The sequence below is a fragment of the Muscardinus avellanarius genome (genome assembly GCF_963383645.1).
Source record: "Muscardinus avellanarius genome assembly, chromosome: 2".
NCBI lineage: Eukaryota > Metazoa > Chordata > Mammalia > Rodentia > Gliridae > Muscardinus > Muscardinus avellanarius.
The window spans coordinates 76902389-76915283 of record NC_137787.1 but is presented as its reverse complement, the minus strand read 5'-3'; the positions used below and the strand labels follow the sequence as shown (position 1 = coordinate 76915283).

Genomic DNA, 12895 nt, shown 5'->3' with positions numbered 1-12895 from the left:
CTCACTCTCACAGGTGGAATGGGTTCCAAGCCTCATTCAATTTAAACCTATGCCATAACAAAATGGCAGATTACATGTCATGCACCTTTTGGTCATTTGTGAGTATTCACAATCACCAGTACTACACTATCACCCAGGTTCAAGTCCCACATTTATCTTCTGGCCTTCCCCTGTCATCACCATTTTTTCACTCTTGGTAACAGTGTTCGCCATGGGTCAAAAGTCCAGAACTTCTCTTAGACATGCTGGAAATTATGCAGCTTGTGGCTGGGGCCTATCTGCCACTGCTTACCACTGTTTATAATTAAATCTTTGATGAAAACCCCATTTAGTATCCCCTCAATTATTAGCATGGGAGTAGGGGGGGGGCTAAGAAAATATTTACTTGAGCTTTAGTTAATTTTTTTTGTTTGTAGTACATTTATTACAGTTTGTCAGTTGGTAATTGAAATTGAAAAAAGCTAGAGATAATTTTTTTGAAGAGGAGTAAGAGAAATTTGACATCTATAATAAATTGCTTGCATAGCTCTGAGACTCCCCTGTCTTGCTTTACTTATCAAGTGCTTTATTATTACCGTGGTACTCCTAGGAGATAATATGCTTACAATTTAATAATAAAATTTCATTTTTTGTGTTCTTTTTTAAAAAATAAAATGTTAATTGCCACTGATGTAAGAGCAGCTAGTATACAGCCTCAGCTTACTCCAAGTGTGTAACTATGCCCAGTTCACATATTAAGACCCAGAAAGATGTAATGAAAAGCATTATTTGGCAGCCTTACTTGGTCCAGATTCAAAGATAAGTTTTAAAGTGCTTTAAAAGGAAATTGAGGAATTTTTGATGATTGATATTCAATCAAGAATAAGTTACTATTATAATTCCTTCATTACTCACTGTTATTAAAATGGTTGAATTAAAGCATCTTGGTTAGTCTACCCACTTTTATGCATTGATTTACATTTTCTTTCAACAATTGACAGTAATGTTTTATAAACCAATCATTTCTTTGGGTAACACTGCAGTAAACATTAACTTTTTCTTACAATTTCATTTGTGCCTTTCTTCTTTGCTGTGAGTGCTGATTTTTTTTTCTTGTTAATGTCTCCTTTGAGGTTTTACTTTTAAGCGCCTACATGCTATCAGAACCTTTCAGCAACAACAGCTTTGTACTTTTGGAAAACAGAATTGAATCTTTTGCATTTGACAGGTAAATATGCCATGAGAGACCTGGTCAACCGCCTTCCAGGTGGCAATGGCCCCAGCATACTGTCTGATGAGACCATGGCGGCCATCTGCTGTGCTCTGCACGAGGTCACTAGCAAAAACATGGAAAATGCCAAAGCCCTGGCTGACTCAGGAGGCATAGAGAAGCTGGTGAACATCACCAAAGGCAGAGGAGACAGGTAAGTCTACAGCGACCAGGGGCTTGGAGCTCCCACCTAGGACTGTTCCATGATAAGGGCTTTTGTTAAGGATACGTTTCCTATGGGAAAGGATTTTTTCTCCATTTTTATATGCTGATAAGCTAAGTACTTTCCAACTGCTCAAGCCTTTTTACACTTACAACGTTTTCTGTCACGTGGCGTCTTTTTCTAGTTTTTACTTCATGTAACACTTCTCATCCTGCATTGGTTTCTGTGGCCTTCTGTAACAAAATGTTATCAACTCAACATTTTATAATCAGATATTTATTTTTCCCAGTTCTCAAAGCTGGGCAGTCAAAGTTGAAGGCACCCATAGACTTGCTATCTGGTGAGGGCCCATTCCTAGTTGATACATGGTTACTTCTAGCCATGCTCATATGGTGGAGATGTGAGAGTCTCTCTTAAGCTTCATTTCCCAAACTACCTCCTAATACCATCACATTGGGTATTAGGACTTTAGGATGAGAATTTTAAAGAGACACAGACATTCAGACCAAAGCAGTCTCTCAAGTCACATTGGGTCAAGCCAGCTCCTGGAAGAGTCAAAAATATCAGGATGAGGAAAATCTGCAGAGCATCATTTTGTTTATGCCTTGGGCTCTGCTTTATCCTGAATCCTCAGCTCTGGGACTGATTCTACTGCTCATAACCAGAAGGCATAAAAACCACCACTCTGCCACAGGGACTGCGGTGGCTAGGGATGTGCTTGGGCTTGGCCACACATTGCCTTTGCTTCTGGGTGACACTAACTGGTGAAGCTGCAAAGTAGGGAGTGGAGAAACAGTGGGAAAAATTGAAGGTTTTGTTTTGTCAGAAAGCTATAGCAGGAAATTTGCCTTAATATCATCAGATCAAAGAAACGGTGAGCAGGGATACTTAGTGCCTTTTCAAAACAACAGGATGGAGGCCACCCTGGACCACAGTAAAGTGGTACCTCAGCCCTTTCCCTCCTGTATTCTCTCCATGGCACTGCTTTTCCCCTGGTGTATTATTCTTGTCTCCTTCTAGTATCTGACTTCCCCTGGTAGCAGAGACTTTGTCCTGTTCACTGCTGCATCCTCAGCATATAGAACAAAGCTGGGACGTAATAGGTGCCCAGGGATGTCTATCAGCTGAATGGCAGTGCCGGGACTCACATGTCTCATCTAGTCTTTTAATGCATACTTTGAAGGAATTTCTAAAGTTTAGGAATATCATAGCAAACCCCAGAAGCTATATCAACATAAACACTATTTCCTTTCAGTTGTTTTCTCTTACATGTTTTTATTTCAGCAGTAATAAACGCATACAACTTTTTAAAGGCTGTGAAGCATTACAGATAAAGCTAAGGCTCTTTTCTACTAGCTTTCTCTCCCAGTCTCCTCTCCCTTTCCTAAGGTAACTGTAATCCCTTATATACTCTTAAATTTTTATTAGCTAGTCTGCATTTGTGAAGACAGGAAAGGAGGCTATAGGAATGCCGAGCCAGTGCCAAAGACTTTGCATATTAAATACTATATATTTTTTAAACCAGTCTAATCTTTTATTCAAAACAAGAGATTTATAAAGTCCTAGATGAAAATAATAAGCCTGAGGAGAGGGGCAGGAGATGCCAGGAAAAGGGGAGGTGACCGAGGAGGCCCCACAGAGGTAGGTGCTTCTGGAGCACATACCTGGGAGGCCAGCAGTGTGGCTCCTGGGGAATCTCTGGGGACACTTCCAGCAGAGGAGAAACGAGAGAGAAGGCTTGAAGAGAGCAATGGCAGACCAGCCAGTGCGGAGGAGGAAGTGGGGCTGGAAGTATAGGACACTAGGTCAGCGAAGGGACTTGGTTATTAACTCTCATTAAAACTAAAGCCATCAGAGAGTGTTCAGCAGAGGGAGGAGTGACTCAATCCAGCCTCTCCTGTAAAGGGATTAGAGTGAGCCACCCCTCCTCCCAGTGGAGACAGAGGTGATGAGAAGTCACCTCTGAGAGGGCTGAAAGGCACACTCAGCCGAATTCTCTGATGGGATAGGTGAGCAGCACAAGGGATCCTGGGTACTTCTGGGTCTTTACAAAAGAGACCTCAGAGTGAAGCTGCCACTTGCCCAGGCAGGAAAGCCACCTAAGGAGGAAGGCAGGAGCTTGCTCTGGGCTCCCCATGCTGGAGGCATCTGTTAGATGCCCAGAGGGAGTGTGGTGAGCAGTGGAGGAAGCAAGTTGAGTGCGGGCTTGAGGCTGAGGCTGGAAATAGAAAGTGGGGAGTTGGCAGTGTATAAATGGCTTAGAGTAGTGAAACAGGATACTATCAACAAGGAAGGAAAAATACTGAATAGATTTGAGGGTTAGAAGGCCAAGGAAATGAGGACCCTGCAAGTGAGTGCAGGGAAGAGTAGCCAAAGCAGATAGTGCCTTGGAAACCAAGAGAGGAGGTGTTACAGAGGTGGGCAAGGGCTGAATGCACCTGCTTGCCAAACAGGACAAGGATTGAGAGCAGACTACTGGGGGTGGCAATACGGAGAGCACAGGTTGAAGAGAAGACAGGGGAGGGGATTTGGGGATGTAAAAACATAACTCCTAAGGAGCTGTGCTGCAAAGGGGAACAGATCTCCTTGCTTTTCTTGTGGTTGCAGTTTCTCTTCATAGAACATGTGCCTGAAAATGCCTGTTTGTGTCCAGCTGGACAACAGGCCCGGCCCCAACTTGTCAAGCTTTACAGGTGTTATTGACGTAAGAGGCGAGTTTGCGGTCTGCCTTTCAGGCCACTGTCCTGGCTGCCTGTCATGTAAAGATAAAGAGATTAAGTGGCAGCAGTGGCAGGCCAGCTGAGATGGGGGTGGTTCTGATCTGAGCCCTGCTCCCCCAAATCTGTCTTCTGAAGGCCATCTTGGGTACTTGAAACTTCATCTGCTTATTTGAGGTATTGCTGCGTTCTGTTTTATTTTGGAAATGTCAAGTTTAGAAAGGACTTGCGCCCATTTGGTGTATCTGGTTCTGCTCTCAGCTAGTGAGGAATACTGAGGGGCCGAGGCTTGGGTGGAATGGGGTGGAGGGATGCAGATGTGCTCCCAGCAGAGCAGAGCCCGAGAAGCCCCTGGCCTTGCCTGTATTCAGTCCTTGCCTGTACCAAGCCTGCATAGCTTTGCAGCCCCAGTTCTGTGGTCAGAAAGTGGCTTATGCACACCTCTTTCTCTTCCACCTCCTTCATCTTTAATTAGGATGAGAAAAGGAAATTTGATTTTAGACTGATTTGAGGTCAAAATTTTAATGTTAAAATGATTATGAGGCCAGAGGCATTGGATTATCTTTGGGCCTATTCCCAGGCACTGTGAGCGACCCTGTGTGGTGAGCTGTGGGCCTTCACAGAGGCAAGGAGCTGTGGTTTCCTCTTTACTCTAAATCAGTGGCTCCCAAGGTATCTACATGACTCAGTGTCAGCAGTGCTTAAAAACAACACCAGTGCCAGGCATGGTGGCGCACGCTTTAATCCCAGTATATGGGAGGCTGAGACAGGAGGATCGCGGTTCACGGCCAACCTCAGCTACTTAGTGAGGTTCTCCGCAACTTAGTGAGACTCTGTTTCAAAATAAAGAATAAAAAATAAGGCTGGAGGTGTAGCTTAGAAGTAGAACGTCTGTGGGTTCAATCTTCAGTTCTGCAAAAAAAAAAAAAAAAAAAGCAGCACCAGCACACAGCACTCACAAAACATCTTCAGGGGAAGTAGTACCTGTGACCACATTTTCTAGGTTGATCATTAGAACACACATTCATCTACATAGAAGCTGAAGTGATAAGAAGGTGATGAAGAGTTTAGGTGAAAGCCTAATCAGAAAGGAGAAAAAATTAACTTGAGAGGGTGAAAGGCACAGGACGTGTGGATATGGCCACAGGCATCCCCAAGCCCCAGGGAGGCCCGAGAGGTCAGCGGCCCTTCGTAGAGATGGAAGGCTGACGCCTAAGAAGCCCTCAACCTAGGCTTGTCCTGGCCTCAGCGATGACTACCTAGAGCCTCACTCTGCTTCTGTAGACAGTGAGCCAGTCATAGATTTCCAGGCCCACTGACTGCCTGGTGGTGTCCCCAACAGCAGCCTCAGTCCCTGTTGTCCTGAGGGAAGTGGCCTCTTGGCCACCGGTTTGCAGCCTGAATATCTCTGAGTGGAGCCTGACCACCCACACTCATTATTGTCTGCACTCTCTCCTCAGATCCTCTCTGAAAGTGGTGAAGGCAGCAGCCCAGGTCTTGAATACATTATGGCAATATCGGGACCTCCGGAGCATTTATAAAAAGGTAACCTGCAAGAATAGCTCTGGCATAATTAGCATTCAGCAGAGCACACATTTGTAATCATTTATTGTAATGAAATGTCATTATTCATTTTGAAAGGTTTCTTTTTCTCTTTTAACACCATAGGATGGGTGGAATCAGAACCATTTTATTACACCTGTGTCGACATTAGAGCGAGACCGATTCAAATCACATCCTTCCTTGTCTACCACCAACCAACAGATGTCACCCATCATTCAGTCAGGTCAGTAGGAAACTGCACTCCTTTGCAGGGGCATTTATGGGGCAGAACATTATCCCCCCCAGGAGACCCGACACAAGCTACTTAATCCTGTCACCCCACTACTGCCCATCAAGCTGAGAGCCTTCTGTGGGAATTACATGCTGCTATAAACAATAAACCCACATTCTTTATTCCATTAAAAAGTCTTCACAAGTTTACATCGGCTGCAGTGCATAAAAGAAATCCCAGGGCCTCTTCCCCACCCGATTCCACCACCCTGGGTTTGAGAAGGAGCCCTGGACTGGAAACTAGAGGACACACTTTAAGGCCCACAGGTGACACCTACAAACAGCTTCCCTATCTGCTTGTTGGCCTTAACTTTGAAACCTCCTCCAGAGTGATTCTTGAGTTTTCTTGGTAAAACCTCTTAGAAACAGCCTCTTTAAACAAAATCTCCAGACCTGTATCCTAAAGCTCTGCTTCCTATTCAGTGAAACCTCATGGTTCCCTGGCTGCATGACAGACCCGGCACCTGCAGCCGTGGGAATGGGCCTCACAGGATGGCTTTGCAGGAATTCCCTTTGGATTTTAAGTTGGGAATCTTGGCAACCATGCTGCCTACCTATTTGTAGTGTTTAATTTGGTAGAAAGAATGTTTTGAGATTCAGACAAAATTGTTTTTACATACAAGGTCAGATTATTACTACCAAGCAAAGTCAATCCTGTAAATTTAATTCTTGACTAACTGAAAGAGGAAAAGTAATAAATATATTTATTTGGCTTTAAATCACCCTTCCTGGCATATAAATATTATCTGTTATAGTCAACCGGGCTACTGCTGACAGTCTTATTGCTCATGTGGATAAATGTAGCCAAAAAGACTAATATACATGCCCAGTGGTTCTTACCACATAATTGGATATCCCAGTTTTACTAGAAATTTTTTAACATTATCTGTGCCCACTGTCTATGGTGAATATTTTTTAAATTATGAGTTTTCTTCAAAGATACCTGTGCCTGGTTTTTAACGCTCTTGCTGAGCTGGAGGCTGTCATCTTTTATAAAAATGCTCACATTCCCTTATGGACTTAGGAATAGGGATGCCAAGGGAATCAAGAGACCTTTGCTGCATAATAAAATGCATATGTACAAGAAAGAATCATTTCACAAACTAGCACACAGTTCCTAAGCAGCGAACTTGCTTTACTATTGAACCATATTTGCTAGAAGTGTTAACTAGCTAGCCCCCATTCCAGGTGCTAGGTAACTCTTTGGAATTGGTAGGGTATATTGTACTCTGTTGTGTCCACTTACTCTAAGAGCTGATCACTCATCCCTGGGCTCTGTCATGTGATCCGATGCCTTGCTAGTGTAATCAAAGGGGGCAGGAGTATTCTCTTTGTCCTGTTATCTTCTACAAAGTGAGCAAAATGAGCAGCACATTGACACTGCCCATGCAGCTCACTGTGTTCAACACGGAGCCTCTGTCAGTGAAGTGACCACACAGGGAAAGTACTTCAGGGCCAGTTTTCCTCTGAAAGCATCCATCCACTTATCCAGACCGTTGTGCTGAGGTTTGGGGACTTTGTCAAGTGTGTAAGTGGCCATTCTTACTTGTAATTAACTGTATGCAAGCAAGATGGTTTTTTACTGAGTAGAAAAGAAAGTACACAAACACACACACACACACACACACACACAGACAATTTTTTTCTCTTCCTTTTGTGCCAAAATGTCCAACAGGAGAGCCATGGATACAGAGAGATATGATTCGATGTTTGGCCCAAGCTGAAATAAAAGAGTCTTCTGGGCCTGAGGAGGAGGGCTTAGCACCATCAACTTCTCCATGAACCAAGCTCACTGAGTTTGCATGATTTCCCTGACAGCACATCATCATAAAGAGATTTATAAATTTTATGGGCTAGGCATTCTTAATCAAACACATTTAAAGATGGAGATATTTTTGAAATAATTAAAATTCAAAACATATCATAAAACTTCACAATACTGAAGCGCTGTACATAAAGGATATTAGATGGGTGTTTTACAAGCAAACTGAACGACAATCATAAAATAGCAAATGTAACTCTTGCCTGGCTGTAAAGTTATTGCACTCGTTCCGTTTCAGAGGGCCAATCATGTCACAGAAACACTGCTATGCACACTGCATGGCCTGTATGCTGCTCCTCTCCAGCTGGGCTGCTTGTTCTTCAGCTGGGGAATGAGTCCTGGGCGCCTTTGCTGCTCTGTGCATTGGTGGGCTGCAGGGTGTGTTCCTAGTCTTGTCTGCTCCTCAACTCCCAGCATCTCTGAGAGCTGGCAGCTAGCACTAGCTGTATGGTGTTTCTAATTACTGACCTTTGTTTTTCTACAGAGGTTTCTAGAGACACTGACAGTCTGATTTCTCTCTTCCCTTTTCTCTCTCCCTCCACCTTCGCCTCTTCCTTCAGTCGGCAGCACCTCTTCCTCACCAGCACTGTTAGGAATCAGAGACCCTCGCTCTGAATACGATAGGACCCAGCCACCTATGCAGTATTACAATAGCCAAGGGGATGCCACACATAAAGGCCTGTACCCTGGTAAGACGCCAGTTGGGTGTGTGATGCAGTACCTCGAAAAGCCGCGTTTCCAGGCACTGGGCCAGGATCCTGGGATGTAGCCTGTACTTATACTGAGGTGGTCCCCCAGCAGTCTCCTCATCCCTGCCTTCGGGATTGTTGCATTTTCTACTTGTTTTAAGTAAACAAGCTAATATAGTTGTATGGTGGCCGCAAGTAAAAAGAGGGCTACATCCAAATAAATCATTTCTGGCTGCCCCAGAGTAGCAGCCCTACACTCTGCTCCCTTCACCACTCTGTTTCCTGCCTGCTTGAGCCATCTGTTTCTCCCTCCTCCCTCCCCTCTTTCTCTTTCTTTCTCTCTCTCTCTCTCTCTCTCTCTCTCTCTCTCTCTCTCTCTCTCTCTCTGTGTGTGTGTGTGTGTGTGTGTGTGTGTGTGTGTGTGTGTGTTTCCTTCATGCATCAGAACCCTGGACTATGTGTGGCTCTGCAGGGGCTACTTCTTCAAGACTGGCATGTCTTTTAAATTCAAACCACAGAGTAGAGATCAATTCCATTTACGTTTTCATGGAAAGGACTTTGAATGAATTGCACAATATATAATGTGATCCCCTCAGAGTGATTATTTTTTAAGAATAACAAAAATAATGTTACATAGTGTTAATATTTGTATACATATTTAGAAAGATGTGCATAACATTTATTTAAAGGATGCCAGCCCAAAGGGTTACCAAGATTTCATATTGTCCTCATTCTCAACTATCTGGCAAATTATAACTACTCCAGATGTTTCAAATAAGTGAGTGTGGGCTATCCAAAAAAATAAAAAGGTACTTTTTCTCAAAAAAAAAAACTATTTATTAAAAGGAAATAAACAAAAGCCAGTGGCAGCTTAACTACTGCTGGGGGAAAAATCTCAGTTGTGCTGTTGTCTTTGAAATTGTGATTTCACAGGACTGTTTACTAATCGACTATTGTTACCATGGCAATTAATAGCTCAGAAAATTGCAGATGCTACATTTCAAATAGCAAGCTCTGTGCAAAAGGAAATGCACAGACAAACTGAAGTGCATGGCTGCTTTGGCTTTGCAGCAGCCTGCTTATTTTAAAGATCGCCTCTTGAGCATGCATGCCCTCTGTATCTCCTTTGCTTGCCTCAATAAACTAATTTGCCTCAAGTATGTTTCATTTTCCTCATTGAAAAAAAATAAAAATCTTTGCTAGCCTTAACAGTAATTGAAGAATAACCAATGATGTCATCAGGAGTCTACTATGGACTTTTGGAGATAATTATTACCAAGTTCTTTTCATTTTACAACCTACTTAATTATGGCAGAAATGAGATTAAGCCTCCATGTGGCCCTGCTACAAAGAGCACACCTGTGCCTGCTCTTCCCAGAAGCTGGGATTTTGAACCACAGTTATTTAAAGGCACAGGGCTTGTTCTAATATTGCATTACGCTGCTTCCCTCTGATCCACGGCTCTAGTTCAGAGACCTGGCAGAGTGGCATTACTCAACTCAAGGAGCTATGCTGCAGTTTCAAAGCCAGCTGGAGAAATCCTCCAAGTCTGAACAGAGCTTGAGAAGAACCCCTTTTTGATGGGCTATGCATCAACACTGCTCTTTGCTGAAATACACACATGGCCTATTTTTGCTCTTGATCCCTGCCAGCCCAGGCTGCTGTCCCTCAGTCTTGGCTGGTGCTGGGGAAGGCAGACCCTGTCGGTCAGCACTGATTCTACTGCGGGAACACTGCACAGCCTAATGGACCAGAGTTATGAGCACTTGTTTTAATTTCGTAAAATATTTTCTTACAGGCTCCAGCAAACCTTCACCAATTTACATCAGTTCCTATTCCTCACCAGCAAGAGAACAAAATAGACGGCTACAGGTGAATTTGCAATATCATTTGTATAGGAGGGTAACTAGCAGTAACACAATAAGGGGTTCACGTCGCTTGATTTCTCAGCTCGGCCAACACAGCAGAGCCCCCGGGGAGTGTCCCTGGTGATCCTCTCCCTGGAAGGGCACCCTTGGTTTTAACAAAGCACTTCCATGGTAGCCTCATATTCTTGAATAGCCACATCAGTGCTGCTGGGGACACTGTACCACTGGTGGGAACGGCTGAGAAGTCTTTAATTCACCTTCTAATTTTCCCTCTTGGACTCCTTTTTTTTTCTTCTTCTTTTTTTTTCTTTTTTTTCCTGTTAAGCTCTAAATCTCCCATCCTCTGTGAGCAAACATTGGTAAGAACACTTCACTCTCTCATCTCATTGTTCTTTTTGTATATTTCATTCTCCATCTTATTTTTTTACTTTTTCCTTGTTCAAGCTCCATGATTTTAAAACCCTGAGGTTTCCATCTTGAGGTAAATCTATTCATCTCAGAATTCAAAGTGGAGCCAGAGCCTGCCGGGGTGCCTCCCATTCTAAACAGTACTGTGGTTGTAGCAAACCAAGGCCTCGCTTTCAGGAGGGGCCTATGATCGGTTTCAGGAACTTTCTGAGGCTTTCTACCTAGGCCATCGGATCTTCTAATAACACAAAGCACTTGGGTTTCCCAAGACACAACTGAATCCTGTCCTTCAGATCTGGATTTTCTAAGACCATTCTATAGTTTATCATCTTTTCTGTATAAATGGAGAAAAAGAACTTCGCAAGTTACTTAGAATTTCTGCTACAATTTTTTAAAATGGATTCTCGCTCTGGTGCCCAGGCTGGTCTTGAACTCATGGGCTCAAGTGATCTTCCCACCTCATCTTCCTGGGTTGCTGGGATTACAGGGTGTGCACCACCATGCTTGCCTTATGTGAACATTTTTCAAATCAGGAGAAGTAGCCTTAGAATCATACACTGAACCTTAAAGAGAAAGGTAGAGTTGGCTTTAGATAGATTTCAGCTCTGAAAATCTTATAATGTTAGAATGAATTTAGTTCAGGAACATGCCATTGATACCTATATGGTGAATTTGTTTCATTTCACTAAGTAAGGGGTTTAGACATGAAGAAATACAGATGTATGACCCATGATAACTTGAAGAAGTCAGTGTGAGGTCACAGGTAAAAGAGCACAGAAGGAAGTGGGGCGCGGAGAGCCCTGTGGGATGCCCACATATGCACAGCCTTGCCTCCTTCAGGTAGACGCACTAGCCCTGGCTTCTGGTAGTCTTTTCCTCTAGAACTATAATTGCTCACATATCTTTGCTAATTTTACTACCCTCTTGCCTTGAGATTGCTTATTTCTTTAATAGTACAATTTACAGCAGAGTTTCACATTATGTTGTTTAAAACAGAGAGAGACTCAGTCTTTATCTCTGAGGTAAATGTTTTTAAAGATTCTATAATTATACAATTATTGGAAGCAAAAATCCAAGCCCCAGCTAAATTCATGATGTGTTAAAGGTTCTCTACACAAAAGCAAAAGTCAAGGCCATCCTCCCATTTTGCCTGCAGGTAACAGGCTCCTCCAGAGCAGGATGGGGATTTGGACTGCCAGCTAGGAGAGGAGTTTGGCCCCTGCCACTGTGGTCTCAGACTCTCCTGAGGCACTGGCTCGCTAGAGACCCTAGGGCAAGACTTGGGCAAACTTGGCCGGCCAGCCAGCCTGTCAAGTAGAGCTTAAATCCTCCAGTCCACAAGGGAATGCACAGCCTGCACCCACAGCAACTTCTAACTTTAAGCCGGCAAATATTGCTTTAAAAAAATGTGAAGCAGGAGGCCTGCATTAATTTCCTTTAAATGTGTGTTTTTAATTGATTTCATTTGTTTGCCTTTCCGTTCTGTCAACAGCATCAACAGCTGTATTATAGTCAAGATGACTCCAACAGAAAGAACTTTGACGCATACAGATTGTATTTGCAGTCTCCTCATAGCTACGAAGATCCTTATTTTGATGACCGAGTTCATTTTCCAGCTTCTACTGACTACTCGACACAGTATGGACTGAGATCAACCACAAATTACGTAGACTTTTGTTCCACTAAACGACCTTCTTACAGAGCAGAACAGTACCCAGGGTCTCCAGACTCATGGGTGTAGCATCAAAACGCTCCACAAAGGAGGAACTCTTTCTTTCTAACCTTGTTTGGATTGAGGTGAAAAGTCCGTCTTGCTGATGTGATGAAATGTGAAAGTGAAATGAAAGGAATGGGTGAAGAGCTTTTTATTTTTTTTTTTTTAATTTTTGAGGAATTTTCAGGGAAGTGAAAAAACTCTAGGGAGAGGACTTTCTCAGTTCTATTTAGGTGTTAGATCTAATTACTTGTAGATTCTATCGTCTGGTGAAGGTATGGGTGACGTGATGAGAGGTTTGAGAAATGGGTGAGATGAGATGGGGGATGTGTAGGTCAAATCAAATTAAAGATGATTTTTTTAATGTGAATAAAGTTATGTTCTGATAGTTTGTACAGAAAAAAAATAAAATGGATGCCCTTCATGTTTTAT

At 43.2% G+C, this 12895-nt stretch overlaps 1 protein-coding gene across 4 annotated transcripts in view; it reads left to right on the top strand.

Annotated features, from left to right (window-relative positions):
* PKP4 (plakophilin 4) overlaps positions 1 to 12491 on the top strand; it is a gene marked incomplete at its 5' end in the record, with an annotated part of 192032 nt that extends 179541 nt beyond the window's left edge. For 2 of the 4 annotated variants that reach the window (XM_080689590.1, XM_080689589.1), the window contains 6 exons: positions 1208 to 1403; positions 5590 to 5674; positions 5798 to 5915; positions 8345 to 8473; positions 10272 to 10345; positions 12242 to 12491. In XM_080689590.1, the coding sequence (XP_080545716.1) occupies positions 1208 to 1403; positions 5590 to 5674; positions 5798 to 5915; positions 8345 to 8473; positions 10272 to 10345; positions 12242 to 12490 (851 nt within the window). In that variant the 3' untranslated portion in view covers position 12491. The remainder of the gene's footprint in view (positions 1 to 1207; positions 1404 to 5589; positions 5675 to 5797; positions 5916 to 8344; positions 8474 to 10271; positions 10346 to 12241) is intronic. The other 2 variants (XM_080689592.1, XM_080689591.1) reach the window with 1 other exon arrangement.
* Between the last annotated feature and the right edge of the window lie 404 nt (positions 12492 to 12895).